The sequence below is a fragment of the Rhinopithecus roxellana genome, chromosome 4 (assembly GCF_007565055.1).
Source record: "Rhinopithecus roxellana isolate Shanxi Qingling chromosome 4, ASM756505v1, whole genome shotgun sequence".
Classification (NCBI taxonomy): domain Eukaryota; kingdom Metazoa; phylum Chordata; class Mammalia; order Primates; family Cercopithecidae; genus Rhinopithecus; species Rhinopithecus roxellana.
This window is the reverse complement of record NC_044552.1, coordinates 85,729,739-85,756,278: the sequence shown is the minus strand read 5'-3', so window position 1 is coordinate 85,756,278 and position 26,540 is coordinate 85,729,739. Positions and strand designations below refer to the sequence as shown.

The window sequence follows — 26,540 nt, the reverse complement described above, 5'->3', positions numbered from 1 at the left end:
GTATCTACTTCATCAGGTTGTTAAAATCAAATATTGTGCATAAAGTCCTTGGTACTATGAGGAAACTGGATATTTAATATGTTAAATCCCTTCCAATCCCTTCCTAGGGGTGTGTCTTTTATAGAGTTCCCAGTTGAAGACCATCACAATAGGTGATTAATAATTGCCTTTGACATAAACTGTTGCTACTCTCTTCTAGTAACAATAGCTACCATTTTCTTGAATAATTCCTTTGTGTTAAGTGCCTTGAATATGTTACCTCATTTAATCCTCACAATATCCATATAATTGTATAAGGCAGAAACCACTATTTTTCAGATGATGAAACTGAAGCCTGGTGAGTTCATGACTGCCCACAGCCACACAACCACTAAGTGGAATGGCCATCACCTGTGCCCAGGTAGCCAGGCTCCAGAGCCCAGGCACATCGTGATTACGCTGTGGTCCTTTATTCTCAGGCACCACCTACCTGTTAATATACATCACACACAATAGCAAAGACGATGTGTGAATGAAAAGCCTACACCCTTTAAAAATAATTCTCACATAACTGCAGGTTCAGACTGAGTTCTGTTGGCAAAGCTGCCTGTGAAAACCTGCTCTGGGAGATCTGCCCACACATTACACTAATTAATCTACTTTCATAAAGACCATGGGACTGATTTTTATCGACAAGGCATGAAATGCATGTTCAGGAGCTTTTTTTTCCACCAGAAAACCATCCTAACCGAACTGGATGATTTTTTTAAGTTTTTCAGCTAATATCTCAATTTTTAAAAATTTCCCACCCTTACTGAGCCAAGATGGAAAATAAAACATACCACAGTCAATGTGAGAAAGACAACAAAGGAAAAAAACATTTTTTTAAAAATCTTTTTAAAAAGAAGGTTAACACTCCATTAACTCTCCAGAATTTTAGGGCAAAAAGAAAAAGCAAGTTATTAAAGGCTATAGACACATTTATAGAGCACATCCCACCCCAATAACTCAATGGGAAGATGGAAGTAGGATTGGCAGCATTTAAAAAATGGTGCTACCAAACCAGCAGGCACTTACCAGGAGACGTCCCTGCAAAGTCCCCAGATTTTTCAGTAGGCATTTTCGATTTAGCTTTTTGGGAGTTTTTGGTTTTGGGGGTTCTATTGTTTTTGTTTTTGAGATATAATCTCACTGTGTTATCCAGGCTGGTCTCAAACTCCTGGGCTCAAGCAATCCTCCCACCTCAGCCTCCCAAGCTCTGGGATTATGGTTGTGAGCCACTGCACTCAGCCTCTAGGATTTTTTTCTTAAATCAGGTTTACATGAAACTAATGACGATGAATTCATTAATGAGGGAGAAAGCCTATATTCTTTATTACTTGAAGTGACTCTTGTTCAGGAAAACCACTGAAAGTTTACAAATGAAAATGTCAAATTGTAGCAAGAGAAGGGAAAATAAAACAGAAATTATGGTTTCAAGGACATCACAAAAATTTAATTATTTTATATGCCTTAACAGATGAGAGGACAGATCTCAAAATGTTCTTAACTTTTTTTTCTTGATTTGGCATGGAACTCCAGAGCAACCTCACAGTAAGGAAAAAGAAAAATATATACCTATATGGGAAGAGATAAAGGGACAGACTCACTCTCCACCCAATACAATAGTCTGACTTGATTTCAAATGCCAATAGCTGCGCCATCTTCTCTCCTCTGGTAATTATTACATGCTGAACTTTTACTATGTTTTGTCAATTATGTTTATTTAACTAACTCTTTATGCAAAGGAAGATAAGATTAGGAACATAGTTCTAATCACTGTGGAGATGACGGCAATGATGCTGATGGTGGTAGAGGCGGTGACAGTGGTGACAGTGACAAGCAATCTTTTGAATCTCACTACTAGAAAGGCATTAATACACCTTTCCAGAACTCTGCAAAGTGTAGCAGAAATACTTTTCCTAAAGGTCTATTAATCACCAAAAACAGCCCATAATCGCCGGGCGCGGTGGCTCACACCTGTAATCCTAGCACTTTGGGAGGCCGACGCGGGCAGGTAACAAGGTCAGGAGTTCAAGACCATTCTGGCTAACACAGTGAAACTCCGTCTCTACTAAAAATACAAAAAATCAGCCAGGTATTGTGGCACATGCCTGTAGTCCCAGTTACTAGGGAGGCTGAGGCAGGAGAATCGCTTGAACCGGGGAGGCGGAGGTTGCAGTGAGCCAAGATCGCGCCACTGCACTCCAGGCTGGGTGATAGAGCGAGACTCCATCTCAAAAAAAAAAAAAAAAAAAAAAAAAAAAAAAAAAAAAAAAAAAACTACAATCAATCCCCAATAAATATAGAATTAATGTATTTTTTAAATGAATAAGTAATATAACCTACACTCCTGGCCATAAAAGTGGGAATGTAAATAAAATCTCCCCCATATCTGGCAAACAAACAAATGAACTCTTCCCTAAAGAAATGCCATACTTTTTCACCTTTATTAAATACATTTTCCATTTGAACCCTTTAGTTATTACTATTTCCGACGCAAATTGAGACAGAAATCTATTGTGGTTTGGGTAAAACACCTCCCTACCCTGAGGATTTCTAAGAAGTACAGAACTGCTGGAAATAAGCTACTAAGAAACAGTCCACTGCCTTACCCAGCTCTACTACAAAATAAATCTTTATTAAAACCAACCTTCTGTTGTGGGGGTGGGGTGGCTCATAAGAAAATGATGAAACAATCGGGCTCACACCTTTAATCCCAGCACTTTAGGAGGCTGAGGTAGGAAGATCACTTGAGTCCTGTAGTTCAAGACCAGTCTGGGCAATATACCAAGACCCCATCTCTAAAAAAAAAAAAAAAAAAAAAAAAAAATTTAAACCTAGCCAGGCGTGCTGGCACTTGCCTGTAGTCCCAGCTATTCAGGAGGCTGAGACAGCAGGATCACTTGAGCCCAAGAATTCCAAGTTGCAGTGAGCTATGATTTCACCACGGCATTCTGGCCTGGGCAACAGAGTGAGACCCTGTCTCTTAAAAACAAAAGGTATTTATTTGTTGGTGTTTATGTGATGGAGAAAAAACAAAACATGAGTCCACATCCAGATACTTGAAGATCCAGACCCCTGATTTAGAAGTCCTGGTTTAGCTACATATTGTTACAACTGGAGGAGCCAAATAAAGCAAAGGATGTGAAGACAAGCAGGGAGAAGTGTCTTGATCCTCAAGTCCTCACATTACAGGAAGCATCTGCTCTGAGAACAATAACTCCCAGCCTCTGATAATACAGTAACATTCTCCTTTGAAAGAGGAGAGTGCTCCTAGCAATGCCATTGTCAATGAAACTCTATGTCGATAGAGTCAAAAACAGCCCACAACAGCAGCAGCATTTTCCCTTTTTCCTTTCCACAGATCGATTCTGCTCCCAGGACAGCTTTGCCCGACCCAGTCTTGAGTACTTGAACTTTCCCATGGGCATATGAGGAAACCTTCTCCCATGAGAAGATCTAAGAATAAAGTTGAAAACCAAGCCACAACAACATGCACCCCCAATGCAGGTATCATTTGTTGCAAAAAAGAGAGAGACTGATATTGGAGATCACAGAAAAGACCCAGCAGGTGAAATTCTAGAATTAGAGTATGTAAATGTCCAAGCAAAGCTCAAATATTTATCAAAAACATCCATATATATTCTGGACCTCTGCATTGCACGAAAACTGCCACACTAGCGGAGCCAATACTATAAATTCGTTTTTGTCTTTTACTTTTATTTTAGTTTCAGGGATACATGTGCAGGTTTGTTATACAGGAAAATTACCTGTCATAGGGTTTTAGTGTACACATTATATCATCATCCAGGTGATAAGTGTGGTACCCAATAGGTGGTTTTTCAATCCCCTCCCTCTTCCCACTCATAAATTCTTAATGAATAAACAATGAATGTGGAACTACCTTAAGTATTATGTCTTGTCATTTAATATTTCAATATTTTCTTCAGCAACCATCATAAGATCAGGAGTTATTCATTTTCAGAAATGATAGTTCAATAATGAAAGTTGAAGTCTGCCCCCATGTAAAAAGGAAATGGACTTTCTGCATCCTCTTCTGCAGTATTATTATACTAATAATATTAGCAATTGTTGTTTATTGCATGCCTAAGAGGTACTACACACAGATTTTAACTTTATAACTGCCTTGGGAAGTCAATTTCATTATTTCCATTTTATAGATGAGGAAACTGTGGCTCAAAGCAGTTAAGTAACCTACCCAAGATCACACAACTAGTAGCAAAGTAGTACCAGGATTCAAACTCAGATCTTAAGGGCTAACCTATACTTCCCCTCCAGGGAAATAAGACCTCCCACTTCCCTGACATTGCTTCTATGAGGGACAAAAGTGACTTGTCCCTACACACACCATCTCGTCCTGACTCCTATTCCAAATATACCTACCCAGTGAACTTCCAGTGGGGAAAGAACCAAAGATGCAGATAAACTTTTACTTTTATTTCATTTCATGATGGTGTTCATTTCTCTATGCTTGTAGAGAATAAACACTTCTATAATGAACCGTTATGGAATACCATCCACCCTTCATTACATGCCTTAAATGATTTTTTTAAAAATAACTCTTAACTTTATAAAAATGTATGTCTCAGCCAGGCACAGTAGCTCATGCCTGTAATCTTAGCACTTTGGGAGGCCAGTGTGGGTGGATCACTTGAACTTAGGAGTTCGAGACCAGCCTGGGCAACATGCTGACAGCTTGTCTCTAAAAGCAATTATAATAATCTAAAAAAGGAAAAAAAAATGCAATAAAAGTTCATTTTAATGAAAAAAGTTTTAAGTATTTACCTCTTCCCCCCAAAATTATTTTTCCCTTAGTACTGAAAAAGAAGACATTCATTGGCCCAATTTAATCTTGGGCCATGTTAGAACCCAGACTTGAAACAAGAACCAAACTTGGTTCTGTTACAAATGGCTCCCACTTTCACACTATTTTCTTTTTTTCTTGTTACTTTAAAGCTTAAGAAATATTCCATAAAACTAGATTTTAACTATTGTGTAGTTTTTTCTTTCCTTCCCACAGGCCTATTCTGTAAAATACTTTGCACTCAATAAATATGGTTTTGTGTTAGAGACTAACCCATTTCCTCTTCTGGGGCACACACTAGCCTACACTTCCCAGCCTCTTTTGCCTGTACATATGAGCATTGGTGCTGTGAGCTATTTCTAGGCCTATCCCATAAAAACCTTCTACATGCTCTTATCATGCTCTTCCCCTTCTCCCATGAAGAAACTCCATGCTCTTCCCCTGCAGTCTTGGGAGCCACATGATGATAATGGAGCCACAAAATGGAAGGAACCTGGGTCTCTGAATCTGCACTTGGAAGACCATCCGGGAACACTATCTAGGACTTTATATGAGTGAGAATTAAAAGTATATTAGGTAAGCTACTGCAAATTTGGGGTTTCTCTATTATACTACCTAACACATGACCTTATTAACATATTCCAATTATTCTGCAGAAGGGTAAGACTTTATGCTGTTTATCTTACCTTTTTCAAAGACTCCTTCTGCTTCCAGGACAGAGACAGTGAGGTTTGATGCTGTCTTGAGCAGCTCCGCCTTCACAGTGACCTGTGAGGGGCAGTGTTCCAGAAGCTCCACCCCAATAGTCACATTTCCTCCGGGCCTGATGATCCCTGGGGTTGTCACCAGAAACCTGGGCCTAAAGAGTTCCCAACAAGGAAAAACAAAGTTTCTTATCCTCGCATCTCCTCTCCTTTGTGACCCTCAGATTTCCTAGTGTGATAGACTCCATACTGTGCCAATTGCAGTCGTTTCTGTTAACATTGCCCACTGCTCTATTTAGCAACTGCACCGAAATGCTACTGAAACAACAATAATTCCCATAAATCAATTTTAATGCAGTAATTCATGCATCACTACTAGAGGAAGGCCTGTGTTATTTCCATTTTATAAACCACGAACAGCACAGAAGGAACCATGATGTAAATGACTTGCACCGGGGCATACTGGAGTTATTGGCAAAGCAAGTCTCTAAGCTTCTCCTTTACAGACGACCTTATCCCAGCGTGATTATTTTCTTGTTGTTGGTGGTGGTGTTTAACTAAGATTTTGCCTGTTTCTTATTCAAACCTTCATGTTTGAGTAGCTGCCCAACGAGGATAAAAAATTATTTAACCAATACCATTGACTGAAATATACCATTTGAAAATAAACTACAACTGGTGGAAATTCCAGGTATAACGGATTATAAAAAGAAGTCACTAAAGCAGCATTTTCTCTGCTGTAATTTGGGGTTAAGGCTCAACTACAGAAATCTTTAGGAATGAATGGGGCTTCCCATTATTGGGTGCTGTTGCTATCTTCCTATAATGTCTGCCCCTGAACTCATACATCAGTCCCCTCCGCCACACTTTGGCAATGCTAAGGTTGAGACATCTTGATTAGAAAAAATACATCATGTATTTGAGAGAAGAAACGCAATCTGGGAGCAAACAGTTGAAAAGCAAAAGGCAGAGGCAACGTGAACTAAAAATAAAATGACTCTTCTTCAGAAAGTTGTTATGGCCAGGGAGACGCTTAAACAACTTCATGAGTAGAGAAAGTAACTGTCCCATGGAGAGCCACGCTGAAGCTACATATGGTCAAACCCCCAGGCCAGTGCCAGGCTGGGGACTGCAGCCGCGCGGGCGTTTCCCACCCGCTGCGGCACAGCAGCCGCCACCTCCCCGAAGCCCCGGCCCAGAGCCACAGAGCGGCCCAGGCCCGCGCGCCCGCGCGCCCCCCGCGGGCCCACGTTCCTACCCGCGGGCCGCGGCCAGCGCGGCGGTGCACAAGCAGAGGAGGTGGGCGGCGGTCAGGAGCGGTGGGCCCTGCATCTCGACGGCGTCTGCCCGGGCTACAGTCCGCTGCCGGGGAAATTCGCGGGCACCGTGGGGTGTGGCTTGCCACCTCCTCCCTGATTTTTTTCCCTCTTAATTCGAGTTTAGTAATCTGAAATGGGCGCGCCTAACAGCAGAGTAAGAGATCTAAATTGAGACAGGACTTGGAGGCTCCACCCCTCCCATCCCCATTACAATGGCGCTTCTCGCCGCTGTGGCAAACATCGCCAATCCAGGGGGTGAGAAAGCAGTCGCTAAACGCAGGCGGCCCCACCTGGCCCCGGCGTCCCGGCTGGCCGCAGAGAACAGAGCGCGCCCACTTCCCCGGCCCACCGGGTTCCTCAGGGTGTTTACACTAGCGCTCTACCAACGATGCCCAGGGTGAGTAAACAGGCCCATCCTTGTGAGGAGAAATTCACAGCAGCTATGTGAAGTGGAAAAAAGTCAATCATTGTCCTCCAGACTATGAGTCAGAATTTTAGAGAAACGGCACACACACACGCACACGCGCGCCAAACCGGGTCATATTTCCTGGGTAGTTATTTAATGTATATGAATAGAAACAGAGAAAAACTATATTTCTTTAAAACAAAAAATGAGGTCTACTGCTTTCCTTTCCAGGAAAATGTTATGGTTTCTCACCTTAAAAAAAAAAGAAGAAGAACAAAAAGAAGAAAAGAACTGGCACTGCAGACGTTAGGTGTTGCTACTTGGAACCCTGAAAAACAATAAGAAGATGTCTTTATATTTTTGCTACAGAAAGAATTCGGTAGAACTGCAAAGCTTGGAGCAATCTGTCTGAACACAATTAGGGTTCGGGTGGCTCTCCTGTCAGAATGAAGGCCAGTAGCCGGTGGTGCCCAGGAGTTATTGATGCCCAACTCTTCCTGGCTTGTTTGCAGCTCCTCTCCCCTGCTCTCTGGCACTGCCACCATCTTCAGATGACTCAGGTTTCACCATGACTACACCATAAAAGCAGGGAACTGCCAGAAACTGTTGGAAAACAGACACATTCAGTCCCTGACAACGTAAACTTTCTAATTCATAGAGAGGTTTTAGATGGTAGCATTCTAATATGGGGCAAAATGCAAACGGAAAAGAGGTCAGCAAAAAGATGTCTCATGACAAAGCTATGTGCTAAATAAGGAAAAGTGAGAAAGTAGCACCTAGACACACTGTGGTTTGGGGAGTCCAGAAACTTGCTTTCCTCCCTTTCCTGTTCCACCCCTTTTTCTCCCTGCTGAACAGCTTGCAAAGGTCCTTATGTCGTTTCCTACAGGCAGCCTATCTTTAGTGTCCAACTTCCTTTGCAGGCAGGACTTAGGAAAAGCCAAAAGTGTCTGTGTGAATCCCTGGGTGCTGACCTGTTCCTGACACAGCTGTTACTGCTGGTCTCCTCACCTCTGTTGTTGAGAGAGGAGGACCAGGGTCAAGGGTGGACCAAGCACCAAGATCTAACTCAGTGCTTCTCACATGCCAGTGTGTATGGGAATCACATGAAACGGACACTGACTTGGCAGGTCTGGAGCAAGGACTGGGATTCTGCTTTACTTTAGCAGACCGTGGGCCATGGAGGCTTTACAAGTGGGGGCAATTTGGGGGCACTGTGATGAGCAAAGGCAGTTAGGAACGCTGAGAACATTCTTCTCAATCTTTCAGTTCATAAAGGTGGATTAATAAATTCAGGTTTATTCTAGAGGTAGGCAAACATAAGAGGGACTGCAAAAGATTAGTTGATAATGTTGCCTCCCAAGAAGACTTACAGAAAGGCTTAGAACCACATTGTATAAAAGTAAATCTGTGTGAATTTTAAAGTGATGCCACCTTCCTGTTTATGCCTTCCTTCCAACAATACACGTTTGTTGAAAGGCGTAGTCATGCAGAAATTTAGGCATATGGATTTGCATAGAGATGAGGCTATTACATGCCTAGTACAGAGTAGCTATTCAATAAAAATTTGTTAAAAGGATTAATGAAAAATGTTTATCTCAGAAGTGGGTTTTTTTCATTAAGAAAAATTGAAAATGAGGCCAGGCGTGGTGGCTCACACCTGTAATCCCAGTACTTTGGGAGACCGAGGTGGGTGGATCACCTAAGATCACGAGTTGGAGACCAACCTGACCAACACTGTGAAACTCCATCTCTATTAAAAGTACAAAATTAGCCAGGTGTGGATGGTGGTGCATGCCTGTAATCCCAGCTACTCAGGATACTGAGGCAAGAGAATTGCTTGAACCCGGGCGTTGGAGGTTGCAGTGAGCCGAGATCGCACCATTGCTCTCCAGCCTGGGCAACAAGAGCAAAACTCCGTCTCAAAAAAAAGAAAAGAAAACAAAGAAAAGAAAAAAGAAACGCTGAAAATGGGCTGGGCATGGTGACTTACGCCTGTAATCCCAACACTATGGGAGACCGAGGCAGGCAAATCACTTGTGTCAGGAGCTCAAGACCAGCCTGGTCAAAATGGTGAAACCCTGTCTCTACTAAAAATACAAAAATTAGCCCAGCATGGTGGCACACGCCTGTAATAAAAGCTACTCGGGAGGCTGTGGCATGAGAATCACTTGAACCCAGGAGGTGGAGGCTGCAGTGAGTCAAGATCGTGCCACTGCACTCCAGTCTGGGTGACAGAGCAAGACTCTGTCTCAAAAGGAAACCTGAAAATGGTCTGAACATGTAACAATAAGATACTGGGTTTGCTATCATTTGGATGTTTGTCACCCAAAGCTCATGCTGAAATTTGATCCCCAGTGTTGGAGGAAGAGCACAATGTGAGGTGTTTGGGTCCTGTGGGTGGATCCTTATGAATAGATGAATGTCCTCCCTGGGGGTGGGGGTGAGTACTCAGTTCCCACAAGAATTGGTTGTTAAAAAGAGCCTGGCACCTCCCGCTTCTCTTGTTTCCTCTCTCACCATGGGATCTCTGCACACTAGCTCCCCTTCCCCTTTCACATGAGTGGAAGCAGCCTGAGGACCTCACCAGAAGCCGAGCAAATGCCAATGCCATGGTTCCTGAACAGCCTGCAGAATTGTAAGCCAAGTAAACCTTTTTTTTAATAAATTACCCAGCCTTGGGTACTACCTTATAGCAACACAAAACAGACAAAAACAGGATTAAATAAATTACAGTATATCCATGCAATGGAATACTGAAATAATTAAAAACTATTTGTTTAATTGGAGCTTGTTTAATCATCTAGAGGCAAATAGTCATACATTATTAAGGAAGGTATATTATTCTGTTCTCACCCTGCTAATAAAGACATACTTTATTATTTATAAAGGAAATTTATAAAGGAAAATTTATAAATTTTATATTTATAAAGGTAAGAGTAATTTATAAAGGAAAGAGATTTAATTGATTCACAGTTCCACATGGCTGGAAGGCCTCACAATTATGGTGGAAGGCGAATGTGGAGCAAAGTCAAGTCTTAGTCAAGTCATGGTGGCAGGCAAGAGAGCATATGTAGGAGAATTCCCCTTTATAAAACCATCGTATTTTGTGAAACTTATTCACTATCACAAGAAAAGCATGGGAAAGACCCACCCCTCTGATTCAATTACATCCCACTGGGTCCCTCCCATGACACTTGGGAATTATGAGAGCTACAATTCAAAATGAGATTTGGGTGGGGACACAGCCAAACCATATCAGAGGAGAAGTCTGTTTTATAAAACAATTTAAATTTCATTCTATTTTTATAAAAAATAAAGTGTGTTTATGTGTACATAGACATTACAGATCTATGTATTGAAGAAGGACTTGAAGGATATTCACCAAAATGTTAGTATCCTGGTGATTGCCTGGATATGCCAAGTTTCCTACAATAAATGTATATTATATCTCCTTTAAGAAGAAAACAATAATAGTGATATTATTTTAGTAAATAATTTTTGAGGAGGCACCTTAGAAGCTCTTTTGAATAAAAGTTCTGAATTTTGATACCAAAAGTATCATCTATGCTTATTCCATGAAAACCAAATGGTCTCTTGGATAAGAATCCCACACTGTTCCTGTGTCCCTCCTGAGCTGTCTTTAGGGTGTTGATATGGTTTGGATCTGTGTCCCTGCCCAAATCTTATGTCAAATTGTAATCCCCACTGTTGGAGGTGGGGCCTGGTGGAAGGTGATTGAATCATGGGGCAGATTTCCCCTGTGGTGCTGTTCCTGTGACAGTCTTCATGAGATCTGGTGGTTTAAAAGTGTATGGCACCTCCCCCCACCTCTTTTGGTCCTTCTCCTGCCATGTAAGATGCCACGAACCCATATATCAGTCCACTCTGCCATACTTTGGCAATGTTAAAGTTGAGACCATGAGTAAAAGCTGCCTGAGGACTCCCTAGAAGCAGATGCTGACATGCTTCCTGTATAGCCTGTGGAACTGTGAACCAATTAAATTTCTTTATCAATTACCCAGTCTCAGGTTTTTGTTACTTTAGAGCAATGCAAGAACAGAGTAATACAGATGTGGTTCAATGAGAAAGGCAGAACCACTACGAGTGAGACAGACCCTAAGCAATCATGGGAGCTGGTAGGGCAGTTTGTACAGGCCATTGCCCCTGTGTGTAGTGTGGAGCATAACATGAGTCAGCCAGGGTAGAAAAGCTAAATGTGGGTAAGAATAAAGAAAAAACTGAGAAGTGGAATCAATGTCCATCTTACCACCTCCAACTTCCATGTCATGGGTAACCTGCAGGAGAAGCTAGTGTCCTTTGTCCAGAGCTGCATGTGCATTTGACCCACAGTTCAGAAAAACTGAAGGAAGACAGCCTCTGAGAAATAAAGGAGCTACAGGCCTGATTGTGGCCCTAAACCCACAAAAGTGAACTAGCGCATTAGTAACAATATGGGCAAGTGTTCTCACCTGCCTAGCACTCTAAACCAAGCTTCAGAAAGTAAAAAATACAGGTGTATGGGGTACCCCACCTCCCCTTTATAGAGTCTGCTCTGTCCATGACACCAGCTGGGGGCTTCCCGGGGGCCACCTGAGTCCATGTCCCCATCAGATGGACATTGAGAGGGGTGAGACCAGGACTGGCAGGGAGCAGTTATTTGCCTTTCTAGTCTCCCTCCCCAGCCATGCACTTTTGTCTTTAGAAAAATGATGGGGAAAACCTTGGCTCCTTTGTCCAGAAAGTGTTAATTGCCTGTGGGTTCTGGTGGCTGGGGAGAAGAGCAAGAAAGCAGAGTGCAGGTGGGTGGCTGAAAGGGAAGAGGGGAGGAACGGGGCAGAAAGATGAAGGTGACCCTATCTAGCCCCCTGGAGAAGGGGTGAGAGGTCAGGTAGAGTAGCTGCTCAGTACACAAAACGTAGAAAGATAAGGAAAAAAAAAAGGAAAAAAAGAAATCTCCTACAGTCTTACCACTACCCAGAGACAAGCATTATTTCATTTTGTTGTATTTCCTTTCTCTCTTTCTCCACATAATTTGCTGGTATCTTTTTTTTGTTTGGTTTTTGTTTGTTTGTTTGTTTGAGACGGAGTCTTGCTCTGTGGCCCGGGCTGGAGTGCAGTGGCCGGATCTCAGCTCACTGCAAGCTCCACCTCCCGGGTTCCCGCCATTCTCCTGTCTCAGCCTCCCGAGTAGCTGGGACTACAGGCGCCCGCCACCTCGCCCGGCTAGTTTTTTTTTTGTATTTATTTATTTATTTATTTATTTTTTAGTGGAGACGGGGTTTCACCGTGTTAGCCAGGATGGTCTCGATCTCCTGACCTCGTGATCCGCCCGTCTCGGCCACCCAAAGTGCTGGGATTACAGGCTTGAGCCACCGCGCCCGGCCGCTGGTATCTTTTTTAAAGAGTAATTACGTTATAAATATAATACAACTTTGTATCCTACTTTTCCCACTTAATTATTCCATCATAAGCATTTCTTCATGTTTTACAAACCTTTTTTAAATAAAATGTTCATCAGCTGCAGGCCAGGCGCGGTGGCTCACACCTGTAATCCCAGCACTTTGGAAGGCCAAGGCGGGCAGATCACCTGGGGTCAGGAGTCCGAGACCAGCCTGACCAATATGGAGAAACCCCGTCTCTACTAAAAATACAAAATTAGCCGGACGTGGTGGCACATGCCTGTAATTACAGCTACTCAGGAGGCTGAGGAAGGAAAATTGCTTGAACCTGGGAGGCAGAGGCTGCAGTGAGCCGATATTGCGCCATTGCACTCCAGCCTGGGCAAAAAGAGTGAAACTCCGTCTCAAAAAAAAAAAAAAAAAAGGCCGGGCGCGGTGGCTCAAGCCTATAATCCCAGCACTTTGGGAGGCCGAGACGGGTGGATCACGAGGTCAGGAAATCGAGACCATCCTGGCTAACACGGTGAAACCCCGTCTCTACTAAAAAATACAAAAAACTAGCCGGGCGAGGTGGCGGGCGCTTGTAGTCCCAGCTACCCGGGAGGCTGAGGCAGGAGAATGGCGTAAACCCGGGAGGCGGAGCTTGCAGTGAGCTGAGATCCGGCCACTGCACTCCAGCCCGGGCCACAGAGCAAGACTCCGTCTCAAAAAAAAAAAAAAGTTCATCAGCTGCATAATAAAACAAACAAAAGGAATAAAAACATTTTCAGAAATGGAATGACTCAGAAACTTTGCCTTTCACAAATTCATTTTAGGAAGTTACTTTAGGAGGACATATTTAGCAACCCAGTGAAATAAGCCAAGGAAAAGGGAAATGTATATATAACCCCAGAAAAAAATGAAGAGACAACTTCTAATAGGAAGAATTCCAGGGGTAAGGTCTTAAGGGAAATAAAAGGGATCTTAATAGATGTACATAATGAAATACAAGAAAACTGAGACTATGATAAAGTAAAATAGTGCAGTAAAAAGGAAGGAAATTTAGAAATTCAAGGGAAAAGCGAACACTGAATAAAAAAGAAAATATCATGATTCATTAGTTGGCTTTGCAGTGAAAAAGAATTATTTAGTCGTGTTGATGTAAGTACGGTTTATTGATTCATAACAGAATAAAAGTATTGACGAAGAAGATTTAATTACACTGTTTCACCATTTCTAAAATACATGTTTTTCACATTTTTAACATTTCTGATCTTACAATCAATGGTGTCATAATAATAATCAACAATATATTTTCTTTCTTGGTATTAAAGTGGAATATCTTAGATTTTATGAAATATGTGAAATACACAATGTTTACAAAACAGAATGTAAATGGTGTTGATACTTAAAAATGAAAAAAGCACAGATGACAAAAATTTACAAAGTCAAAGAGGGATGAAGAATTAAAGCACTGACTGAGACACTAAGAACCTTATAAAGTAAAAAAAAAGTATCTACAGTTTTCTTGAATCAAGAAATATGTCATAAGCATATTAAGACTATAAAGTAGTGTAAGGATATAAGAAAAACTGAACCAAAGTGGTTTTCCCACTTTTATACACTCGATATAACACACTGGCCACCAAAATGCATAGAAGAGGTTCCCCCACGCTGACCAAGCAATCAATTCTCTGGCAGATTCTATAGCAGACTCAGCTGAGCATCATCTAAGTCAATTCAATCCCAACACAAACTACCTGGAAATAGCAGCAGATCCCATAGGTTGAGGGTTCCTTCCCATAAGACTGCCCCCAACCTCAGATGCCAACCACAAACTCAGGTTGTGACCTGTGCTTCTGATCCAACAGCTATAAATTGAGGTTCCCACAATCCCAACCTCGGGTTTGGTTAATTTGCTGGAGCAGCTCATAGAACTCAGGGAAACTATGTTTCCCAGTTTATTAATAAAGGGTATAATAAATGACCTCTGCCAATGCTAGTTTGGAAGTTGGAAAATGTCACCCAATGGAATAATTTATAAACAAACTAATTAATTAATTAACAGAAGCAGTTGGACTTGGTGGCTCATGCCTGTAATCCCAGCACTTTGGGAGGCTGAGGCAGGAGTACTGCTGGAGCTCAGGAGTTCAAGACCAGCCTGGTCTCGAACATAGTAAAACCTTGTCTCTACTAAAAATCAAAAAAATTAGGCAGATGTGGTGGTGCGTGGCTATAGTCCCAGCTACTTAGGAAGCTGAGGCAGGAGGATCATTTGAGCCTGGGAGGCTGCAGTGAGCTTGATCACACCACTGCACTCCAGCCTGAGTGACAGAAGGAACCCCGTCTCAAAAAAAAAAGAAAAAAAGAAACTCTGAGAACCCTATAATCCAGGAATTTTTATGGAAGCTTCATCAAATAGGAATAATTATTAATGCCATCTCTAGCCCTTCTCCCTTCTCCAGAGAATGAGGGTGGGCTGGAAGTTCCAGGCTTCTAATCATAGCCTGGTCTTTCTGGTGACCAGCCTCTATCCAGCAGCCTACCAAGAGTCACCTGATTAGTACAAAAGACTCTCTCATTGCCCAGAAAATTCCAAGAGATTTAGGTGCTCTGTGTCAGATGCTAATACTCAGGAAATTACAAATGTCTTTGGAGTTCTGTGTCAAAAACCAGAGCAGAGACCAAATATTAGAACAAAAGATTATCCTAGCACCACTATCTAAAAGGGTATTAAGAACTCTGTTTCAAGAACCAGAGCAGAAACCAAACATTAGAATGAAAGATTCTCCTAGCACTCCTATTGCTCAGGAAACTACAAGAGTTTTAAGAACTCTGTGCCAGGGACTAGGAGGCGGAGACCAATATGTGTATTTTTTATTGCACAACAGCCAATTAGAAATTAAAATATTAATATATTATCATAAATATCAGAGTAAAAGCAAAGGTATTTTTTTCCAAAAAAAAAAAAAAACCTACCAGACAAAAAGGAATCACAATTTGAGTTCTTACAAAGTTTCTAGTGTTCTTCTAGTGCATGATTTGAATTCTTATATTTTGAACAGCAAAGTACTATCTGGGGAAGATACATTAATCTGAGATGACATCTACCAATGCCAATTGGGAATTTGTCACCTAATGGGACAATTTGTAAACTTATTAATCTATTAATCAGCAAAGAAACAACCTCAAAATCACACCGACAATAAACTTCTGCTTCAGATCCCAAGTTTGTAGGCCAGCTGAGGCAGTTCACACTTTGTGTTTCTTCTTCTCCTCAGAACAGTAGTCTGGGAGAAGCATGTCCTTCTTGTGGTCATGGTAGAAGCACAAGAGAACAAGCTCCACTGCTCAAGCACATTTTAGGTCCTGTTTACCTGACATCTGTGAAGATCCTGTTGCCCAAAGCAAGTTTCATGGTCAAGGACCAAGTCAAGAATGGGTAGCATACTCCACCTTTTGGTTAGAGGAACTGCAAACTTAATTATGTGGTAAAGGATACGGATGGGAGAAAATTGGGACAAATAATTCTATGTACCACAGACAGTTACGAAAATTTGCCAGAAAGCTGTGTTCTGTTCATCAAGACAATGTTTCCAGAAGGACAATTAGCCTATCAAGGAAGAAAGGTAAAAACAAGGAAGGAAGGAAGGTAAAAACAAGGAAGGAAGAAGGAAGGAAAGAAGGAAGGAAGGAAAGGAAGGAAGGAAGAAGGGAGGGAGGGAGGGGAGAAGAGAAAAGGGGAGGGGTGGGGAAGGAAGGGGGAAAAGAGGAAGGGAAGAGAGACAGCATGCATGTGAAAGAAGGAAGGAAGGAAAGAAAGACTGAAGGGAGGAAGGAGGATCCAATGTCTAAAATCATGCATGGTTTTTTTTAGTTACTCACTTTTAGAGGATGCTCCAATATGAACTCATTAAAGGTAAAGAATTAACCTTTATCCTGCCTTTCCTACATGAACTGATCACTGGGTAACCAAATAGTAGACATGAGGAATTTCTCTCTATAGTTTTCCAGCAAATAAATGTAAAATTAATGTTAGAATACCACATCACGACTCTTTGTGAATTAATAGATCTAGACCAGTGCTGTCCAATAGAACTTTCTGCGACGATGGAAATGTTCTATATCTTATACAGTAGCTATAACCAACATGAGTTTAACATTTGAAATGTGACTGATAGGCCAGGTGCAGTGGCTCACGTCTATAATCCCAACATTTTGGGAGACCCAGGCAGGTGGATCACTTGAGGTCAGGAGCTCAATACCATCCTGGCCAACATGGTGAAAACCCATCTCTACTAAAAATACAAAAATTAGCTGGGCATGGCAGCAGGCACCTGTAATCCCAGCTACTCAGGGGGCTGAGGCAGAAGAATCACTTGAACCCAGGAGGTAGAGGTTGCAGTGAGCCAAGATCGTGCCACTGTACTCCAGCCTGGGCAACACAGAAAGACTCTGCCTAAAGAAAGAAAGAAAGAAAGAGAGAGAGAGAGAGAAAGAACTGATATAACTAATAAATCGAATTTTTTATTTAATTTAATTTATATTTTTAAGTAGCCATATGTGGCTAATAGCTACCACATTGGACTGTGTAGACTGAACAGTGATCATAAATGGCTGCTAGTATCACAAACAGAGATATTCAGATACTATATGCCACCCAATAGAACAAAGCACCACCTAAGAAGTGGTCTTGACAAAAATTCTAAACTGAATCTGATTAAATATCTAGATTTAAATGCCAATTTGCAAGGAAATGTGAAGGAACATATTAAGCATCACACAGATGTATTAGCAAAATTCAGACTGTGCAAAACACTACCAAACAATCCAATTCCTTCAACAAATAAATTGCAAGGAAAAATAAAGAGAGGACATCAGCAAGATGCTAGAATAGGAGTTTCCAGGGCTCATCCCCTCAGAGACACGTCAATTTGAACATCCACCCACACAAGAGTACTTTCACCAGTGCTGAGGACTCCAGGTGAGAGATTACAGCACCTAGTTGGAGCAAAGATACAAGAAAAGACACATTGAAGAGGGTAGGAAAAACAGTTTCACATTACTCAAGTTACCCCTTTCCCAAGCCTACTCAGCAGAGCATAGCACAGAGAGAGAAAAGCCAGAAAAGCCCACAGCTAATATCATGCAAAACGGTCAAAAGCTGAAAGCTTATCCCTTAAGATCAGGAATAAGACAAGAATGCCCACTCTCATCACCTTTACTCCATATAGTACTAGAAGTCCTAGCCAGAGCAATTAGCAAAGAAAAAGAAATACAAAGACATCCAAATCAGAAAGGAAATAGTAAAATTGTCTGTTTGCAAAGATGACATATTATATATTTTCAGAAACCTGACGTAACTCAGGAATGGAAAATCAAATACTGTATGTTTTCTCACTTATAAGTGAAAGCTAAGCTATGAGGATGCAAAGGGATAAGAATGATATAATGGACTTTGGGGACTTTGAGGGGATGGACAACAGGGGGTAAGGGATAAAAGACTACATGTTGGATACAATGTGTGCACTGCTTGGATGACAGGTACACCAAAAACTCAGAATTATCACCACTAAAGAACTTATTCGTGTGACCAAAAACCACCTGTACCCCAAAAACTATTGAAATAACATTTTTAAAAATTTTTTAATTTTTTAAACCCTAAGGATTCCATATAAAAAAAAGAACTAATAAATTCAGTGATGTTGTGTGATACAAAATCCACAAGCATTGATCTAGACAATGTTTTTTTGCATATAACACCAAAAGCACAGGCAACAAAAGCAAAAATAGACAACTGGGATTGCATCAAACTAAAAACCTTCTGGAAAAAAAAAAATCAACAGAGTAAAGAGACAACCTATTGAATAGGAGAAAATATTTGCAAACCATATATCTGGTTAGTAAGGGGCTTATATCCAAAATATATAAGGAACTCAAACTACTCAATAACAAGAAAACAACCCAATAAAGAAGCAGGCCAGGCGCAGTGGCTCATGCCTACAATCCCAGCACTTTGGGAGGCTGAGGCGAGTGGATCACGAGGTCAAGAGACCATCCTGGCCAACATGGTAAAACCCTGTCTCTACTAAAAAATACAAAAATTAGCTGCACCTGTAGTCCCAGCTACTCGGGAGGCTGAGGCAGGAGAATCACTTGAACCTGGGAGGGGAGGTTGCAGTGAGCCGAGATCATGCCACTACACACCAGCGTTTTGAGACTCCACCTCAAAAAAAAGAAAAAAGAAAAAAGAAAAAAACGGGCAAGGCAAGAATTTGAGACCACATAGGCAACATAGTAAGATTTTTGTCTGTACAAAAAATAAAACTAAAAAGCCTAGCCAGACATGGCAGCATGCTCCCAGCTACTCAGGAGGCTGAGGCAAGAGGATCACTTGAGCCCAGGAGTTTGAGGTTACAGTGAGCTATAATCGTATCACTGCACTCCAGCCCAGGTACAGAGTGAGATCCTGTCTCTAAAAAAAGGGGTGGGGGGGAGGAATTGAGGAAACATTTCTCAAAGGAAGAATATAAAATGGCCAACAGGTACATGAAAAAATGTTCTATATCACTAATCATCAGGGAAATGCAAATCAGTACCAAAGAGATATCACCTCATACCTGTTAAAATGGATATCATCAAAAAAGACAAAAGTCGACCAGATGCAGTGGCTCACACCCATAATCCCAGCACTTTGGGAGGCTGAGGCAGGTGAATTGCTTGAGTCCAGGACTTTGAGACCAGCCTGGACAACATGGCAAAACCTCATCTCCCCAAAAAAATACCAAAATTAGCCAGGTGTGGTGGCACTCAGCTGTAGTCCCAGCTACTTGGGAGACTGAAGTGGGAGGGTAACCTGAGCCAGAGAAGCGAAGCTTACAATGAGGCAAGACTGCACCACTGCACTCCAGCCTGGGTGACAGAGCAAGAGGAAGGAAGGAAGGAAGGGAGGGAGGGATGGAGGGAGGGAGGGAACAATGTGGAAGCTCCTCAAAAAATTAAAAATAGAACTACCATATGATCCAGCAATCACATTTCTCAGTATATATCAAAAAGAACTGAAATTAGTCTCAAAGAGAGATCTGAACTCCCATGTTCACTGTAGCATTGTTCACAATAGCCAAACTATGATATCAACCTAAAGGCCCATCAGCAGATAGATAGTGATATGCTTTGGCTGTGTCCCCACCCAAATCTCATCTTGAACTGTAACTCCCACAGTTTCCAAGTGTCATGGGAGGAACCCAGTGGGAGGTAATTGAATCATGGGAGCAGTTCTTTCCCATGCTGTTCTCATGATAGTGAATAAATCTCATGAGATCTGGTGGTTTTAAAAATGGGAGTTCCATTGCACAAGTTCTCTCTCTTTGCCTGCTGCCATCCACGTAATATGTGACTTGCTCCTCCTTGCCTTCCACCATGATTGTGAGGCCTCCCCAACCACATGGAACTGTAAATCCATTAAACCTCTTTCTTTTGTAAATTGCCCAGTCTTGGGTATGTCTTTATCAGCAGTGTGAAAACGGGCTAATACAGTAAATTGGTTCCAGTAGAGAGCACACTGCTGAAAAGGTACCCAAAAATGTGGAAGTGACTTTGGAACTGGGTAACAGGCAGAGGTCAGAACAGTTTGGAGGACTCAGAAGAAGACAGGAAAATGTGGGAAAGTTTGGAACTTCCTGGAGACTTGTTGAATGGCTTTGACCAAAATATTGATATGCACAATGAATTCCAGGCTGAGGTGGTCTCAGACTGAGATGAGGAACTTGTTGGGAACTGGAGCAAAGGTGATTCTTGTTATGTTTTAGCAAAGAGACTGGTGGCATTTTGTCCCTGCCCTAGAGATTTCTGGAACTTTGAACTTGAGACAGATGATTTAGGGTATCTGGTGGAAGAAATTTCTAAGCAGCAAAGCATTCAAGGGGTGACTTGGGTACTGTTAAAGGCATTCAGTTTCAAAAGGGACACAGAGCATAGAAGTCTGGAAAATATGCAGCCTGACAATGCAATAGAAAAGAAAATCCCATTTTCTGAGGAGAAATTCAAACCAGCTGCAGAAATTTGCGTAAGTAATGAGGAGCCAAATGTTAATCACCAAGACAATGGGGAAAATGTCTCCAGGGCATGCCAGAGACCTTTGCAGCAACCCCTCCCATCACAGGCCCAGAAGCTTAGGAGGAAAAAGTGATTTCATGGGCTGGGCCGGCCCAGGGTCCCTGTGCTATGAGAAGCCTAGGGACTTGGTACCCTGTGTCCCAGCCACTCTAGCCACTCTAGTGGCTAAAAGGGGCCAATGTAGAGCTCGGGCCGTTATTTCAGAGGGTGCAAACCTCAGCCTTGGCAGCTTCCACGTGGTGTTCAGCCTGCAGGTGCACAGAAGTCAAGAATTAAGGTTTGGGAAACTCTGTCTAGATTTCAGAAGATGCATGAAAATGCCTGGATGCCCAGGCAGAAGTTTGTTGTCAGGGTGGTGTCCTCATGGAGAACCTCTGCTAGGGCAAGAACCTGTGAAGGGAAATGGTGGGGTGGGAGCCCCCACACAGATTCCCTAATGGGGCACTGCCTAGTGGAGCTGTGAGAAGAGGGCCACGTCCTCCAGACCCCAGAATGGTAGATCCACCCACAACTTGCACTGTGTGCCTAGAAAAGCCACAGACACTCAACACCAGCCAGTGAAAGCAGCCAGGAGGAAGGCTGTACCCTGCAAAGCCACAGGAGTGGAACTTCCCAAGACTATGGGAACCCACCTCTTGCATCAGCATGACCTGGATGTGAGACATGGAGTCAAAGGAAATCATTTTGAACCTTTAAGATTTGACTGCCCGACTAGATTTTGGACTTCCATGGGACCTGTAGCCCCTTTGCTTTGGCCAATTTCTCCCATTTGAAATGGCTGTATTTACCCAATGCCTGTACCTCCATTGTATCTAGGAAGCAACTAACCTGCTTTTGATTTTACAGGTTCATAGGCAGAAAGGACTTGTTTCATCTCAGATGAGACTTGGGACTGTGGACTTTTAAGTTAATGCTGAAGCGAGTTAAGACTTTAGGGGACTGTTGGAAAGGCATGACTGGTTTTGAAATGAGATTTGGGAGGGGCCGGGGTGGAATGATATGGTTTGACTGTGTCCTAACCCATATCTCATCTTGAATTCCCACATGTTGTGCGAGGGTCCCGATAGGAGGTAATTGAATCATGGCAGTGGGGATCTTTCCTGTGCTGTTCTCATGATAGTGAATACGTCTCATGAGATCTGATGGTTTTTAAAATCAGAGTTTCCAGCCAGTTGTGGTGGCTCAGGCCTGTAATCCCAGCACTTTGGGAGGCTAAGGTTGAGACCAGCCTGGCCAACATGGTGAAACCCTGTCTCTACTAAAAATATAAAAATTAGCCAGGCGTGGTGGTGTGTACCTGTAATCCCAGCTACTTGGGAGGCTGAGACAGGAGAATCACTTGAACCCGGAAGGTGAAGGTTGCAGTGAGACCAGATTGCACCATTACACTCCAGCCTTGGTGACAAAAGCAAAACTTCATCTCAGAAAAAAAAAAGTGGAAGTTTCCCTGCACAAGCTCTCTCTTTGCCTGCTTCCATCCGTGTAAGACATGACTTGCTCCTCCTTGCCTTCCACCATGATTGTGAGACCTCCTCAGTCACATGGAACTGTAAGTCCATTAAACTCTTTTTACTGTATAAAGTACCCAGTCTTGGTGTATCTTTATCAGCAGTGTGAAAACAGACTAATACAATAATACTATATTGTATTCTTGAAATACGCTTTGGCTTAAAGAGTGGTGGATCTTAAATGTTCTCACCACATACACACACACAAATGGTAACTGTAAGGTGATGGATGTTATAATTAGCTTGTTTGTGGTAATTATTCCACAACGTATATGTATATCAAACATCACATACATCACATTGTATTCCTTAAATATATAAAATTTTGTCAATTATACCTCAATATCACTGGGGTAAAAAAGAGAGAGAATGGAACGAAGCCATGGATTTAAATGGACTTTTGGTTTTCAGACACTTCCTATGTAACTACCAACTTGTCTTATGAGGGAGCACTGCAGATGGGGCACTGAAAAGCTATCCACTCCTTCCTTCTGCTGTGTATTCCTTTGCCAGAGTCTGGAAAGCTAAAATAGGCAACTTTCCAGGCTCAATCCAGCTAGACGTGGATTACCATACCATGTATGGTAATCCTTGACAAAGAGATGTAAAATGAAGACTGAAGAGAAAGCATTTTCTTCCTGAATGGAGACAACACCTCAAGGGAACCAGCCTTTGGCTCTTCCACTTTTGTCCTGCCCAGAACCCGGCACCATGCTTTGAAACTCAGAAGATGAATGACACCCAAGAAGGGAAGATTGGAATGAGAGGTAGAAAACACTGGATCACTAAGTGCACAATAAAGCAGCTGTAGCAGCCCTGGACTGGGCCAAATGCCCTCTTCCCCATCAATCCATCTCTTTGCAGGAAGGAACTCCTGACTAAGTGCCAGACTTTCAGGCATGGACCTTTCCCCCAGAGGACTCTCCCTTTGGGTAAGATTGGCCAGCTGCATGGAGAGTCTACCATTGCCTCAAAGCTCTCTCTGCAGCCACTGCCCTTTCACTGCTCATCCAGAACACAAAAGCTCATTTTTCACATCCTGTCTGCTCCTACAAAATACAACAAACACACCCTTGAGGTCAATTATTTCTACCAAGGTTAAGCCGTCTTCGCTTAGGGGCAATTTCTGCACCTACTCTTAAATATTTTTCTTTCAAGTATGCCACACCCTTCCACTGGCACATTTTAGTCAAAGGTATTATCAATCAAGTTTCAACGGCTGTTAAAAGATTATATTTACCTCCTTATGCAAAAGTGTGTTTGCCTGTTGAACTTCTAGCAAATCAGATTTCTTCAAAAGGGAATTGTATAAAGAAAAAGAATAAAAAATAATACAAGTACATAAATCTGTATGTAATATATTTAGAAAATAGTCGTAGAAATATAAAAATGGCTTGAAATGACAACAAACCAAATAGAAATGAATCACAAATTCACTCATATCTCTGGGTTTGTGGTCTTGGCTTTACTTTCTTAGGTTACCTGCCCCAAATCTTGGGCTGAATCCTTTATCAGCCATATATAGTTTCATTTTCCTCTAAAACAAAACACTATCATAAACTTTCCACATAAAATGTGGTTCACCAAAACAACACTGAAAAACATCTACACCTGGGCGTGGTGACTCATGCCTGTAATCCCAGCACTTTGGGAGGCCAAGGGAGGCAGATCACCTGCAGTCAGGAGTTCGAGACCAGCCTGGCCAACACAGTGAAACACCATCTCTACTAAAAACACAGAAATTAGCTGGGCGTGGTGGCTCATGCTTATAATCCCAGCTACTCAAAGGCTGAGGCACGAGAATCATTTGAACCCAGGAGGCAGAGGTTGCAGTGAGCTGAGATTGTGCCACTGCACTCCAGCCTAGACAACAAAGGGAGACTCCATCTCAAAAAAAAAGAAAAGAAAAACTTCTATGATTTTTCTCTCATTTGTTTTCTCTATTTTTTTCTCATTTGTTTTCTCTATTGTTGCTAGTATTAAAATATAAAATGCTGCCTTTCCCTGCTTGATAAAATATTAATTTTTTTAAATTATCCAAGGGTACAGGATTAAGGACATTTTAATTGTAAGCTGCAGAAACCTTTAGAAGTGGGCTCTAAAAACTTTTGGAATATAACTTTTTTTCTCCAAAACTTATATTAACAATGGTGATGCCTTTACATTTCACATGACATTCTACAAGCAAAATATACTTTGTTAGACTCAGTTCTAACATTATCTCATCCATCCTGGCTGGACTTGCTTTGCCATGCAGTCCCCACTTCAGGACTCGCCCTGAGCCTGCGTCTTTCACACACTTGCCACATTTTCACTTCTGCTCACCCTCCCAGGCTCAGCTCTAAAAATAGTAAAAGAATTTTTAGCTGGAAACATGGGCACCCAAAATTAACTACATTTCCCAGTCTTACTTGCAGCTGGGTGTGGCCATGGAGTTGTTAGTGAAAATAGTGTGTGCATCCTCTGGGAAATGTCCCCAAAGGGAGGAGGCATTTCTTTTCCCTTTCTTTCCCTCTTTCCTTCTAGTGGAATACAGACATGGTGGCTGGAGCTGGAGCAGCCATCTAGAACCAGCAGTTGAGTTTAGAAAAGGAGGCCATGCCAGCCGGGCGCAGTGGCTCATGCCTGTAATCCCAGCACTTTGGGAGGTTGAGGCGGGGGGATCACATGAGGTCAGGAGTTCAAGACCAGCCTGGTCAACATGGCGAAAGCCCGTCTCTACTAAAAATACAAAAATTAGCTGGGTGTGGCATGCACATGTAATCCCAGCTACTTGGGAGACTGAGGCAGGAGAATTGTTTGAACTGGAAGGTGGAGGTTGGAGTGAGCCGAGATTGCACTACTGCATTCCAGCCTGGGCAACAACAGTGAAACTCCATCTCAAAAAAAAAAAAAAAGTTAAAGTAAAAAAGAAAAGGATGTCCAATGATAGAAGTCTAAATCCCTGACACCTCTGGAGTTCTTTTTTTTTTTTTCTTTTTGAAGTGTCTTGCTCTGTCACTCAGGCTGGAGTGTAATGGCTGGATCATAGTTCACTGCAGCCTCGAACTCCTGGGCTCAAGTGATCCTCCCACCTCAGCCTGCCCATGGGGACTACATGCCACCATACCTGAATAACTTTGTTTATTTTTAGTAGAGACAAGGTCTCACTGTGTTACCCAGGCTGGTCTTGAACTCCTGAGCTGAAGCAATTGCACCTCGGCTTCCCAAAGCATTGGGATTACAGGTGTAAGACATTACGCCTGGCTCCTCTGGACTTCTTTTTTCTTTTCCTTTTTCTTTAAAAAAAAAAACAAAAAACAAAAAACTAGGGTCTGGCTGTGTTGCCCAGGCTGGAGTGCAGTGGGGTGATCTCAGCTCACTGCAATCTCTGCCTCCTGGGCTCAAGCAATCCTCTCACCTCAGCCTCCCAAGTAGCTGAAACCACAGGTGCCTGCTAGTATGCCCAGCTAATGTTTTGTGTTTTTTGTAGAGACAGGGTTTCACTATGTTGCCCAGCTTGGTCCCAAACTCCTGAGCTCAAGTGATCTGCCTGCCTCGGCCTCCCAAAGTGCTGGGATTACAGACATAAGTCACTACTCCCCCACCCTCCTCTGGACTTCTTGTGAGAGAAATAAACATCTATCTTGTTTAAGCCATTGCGACTTTGAGTTTTCTATCACTCATAGAAAGAGATAACTAATATACTACATGTATATCAATTTGCCATGTATCCTTCAGTCTATCTGCAAGTTCTCATTTCTCTTCCACTGATTTATTTGTCTATCACTGGGCCAAACACCTCATGCTTTAATTAATATAACTTTGTGTTAGGTTTTGATATCTAATAGGCAAAGCTCCTCCCTTAGTTCTCTTTCAGAATTGTTTTTGACTGTTCTTAGACTATTACTTCTCCATTTGGATTTTAGTCTGTCTAGTTCCAGAGGGAAAAGTGCGATGGCATTTTTATTACCATCATGTTTCCATTTAACTTGTAGATTAACTTAGAATCAACACCTTTGTGAAACTGAATGTTCCTATACATGAGCATGGTATAGTTCCATATTGATGTTTTTGTGTACTACAATAATATTTTGTACTTTACTCCATAAATGTCTACGTATCCTGTGTCAGATTTATAGACCTAATGTTCTTGTAAATGGTGCATTTTATTTTATTTCATTACCTGATGGGTTATTGGTGATATACAAGATTTTTTGCATTTTGGGCTTGTATTCAACAACCCTACTGAACTCTTCACTGAACTCTTATAAGTTCCTAA

The 26,540-nt window shown here is 42.1% G+C and overlaps 1 protein-coding gene and 1 long non-coding RNA gene across 2 annotated transcripts in view; both read right to left on the bottom strand.

Moving 5' to 3' along the window:
- The window catches only part of CD109 (CD109 molecule), a 147,637-nt gene extending 140,633 nt beyond the window's left edge, over nt 1-7,004 (bottom strand). Inside the window, exons 1-2 of the mRNA XM_010372224.2 lie at nt 6,809-7,004; nt 5,533-5,705 (exon numbers count right to left, since the gene is read on the bottom strand). Coding sequence (XP_010370526.2) covers nt 5,533-5,705; nt 6,809-6,882 — 247 coding nt within the window. The 5' untranslated portion in view covers nt 6,883-7,004. The remainder of the gene's footprint in view (nt 1-5,532; nt 5,706-6,808) is intronic.
- Nucleotides 7,005-7,789: 785 nt separating this feature from the next.
- LOC115896951 overlaps nt 7,790-26,540 on the bottom strand; it is a 37,115-nt gene continuing 18,364 nt past the window's right edge. Inside the window, exon 3 of the long non-coding RNA XR_004056899.1 lies at nt 7,790-7,878. This is a non-coding gene — a long non-coding RNA (uncharacterized LOC115896951). The remainder of the gene's footprint in view (nt 7,879-26,540) is intronic.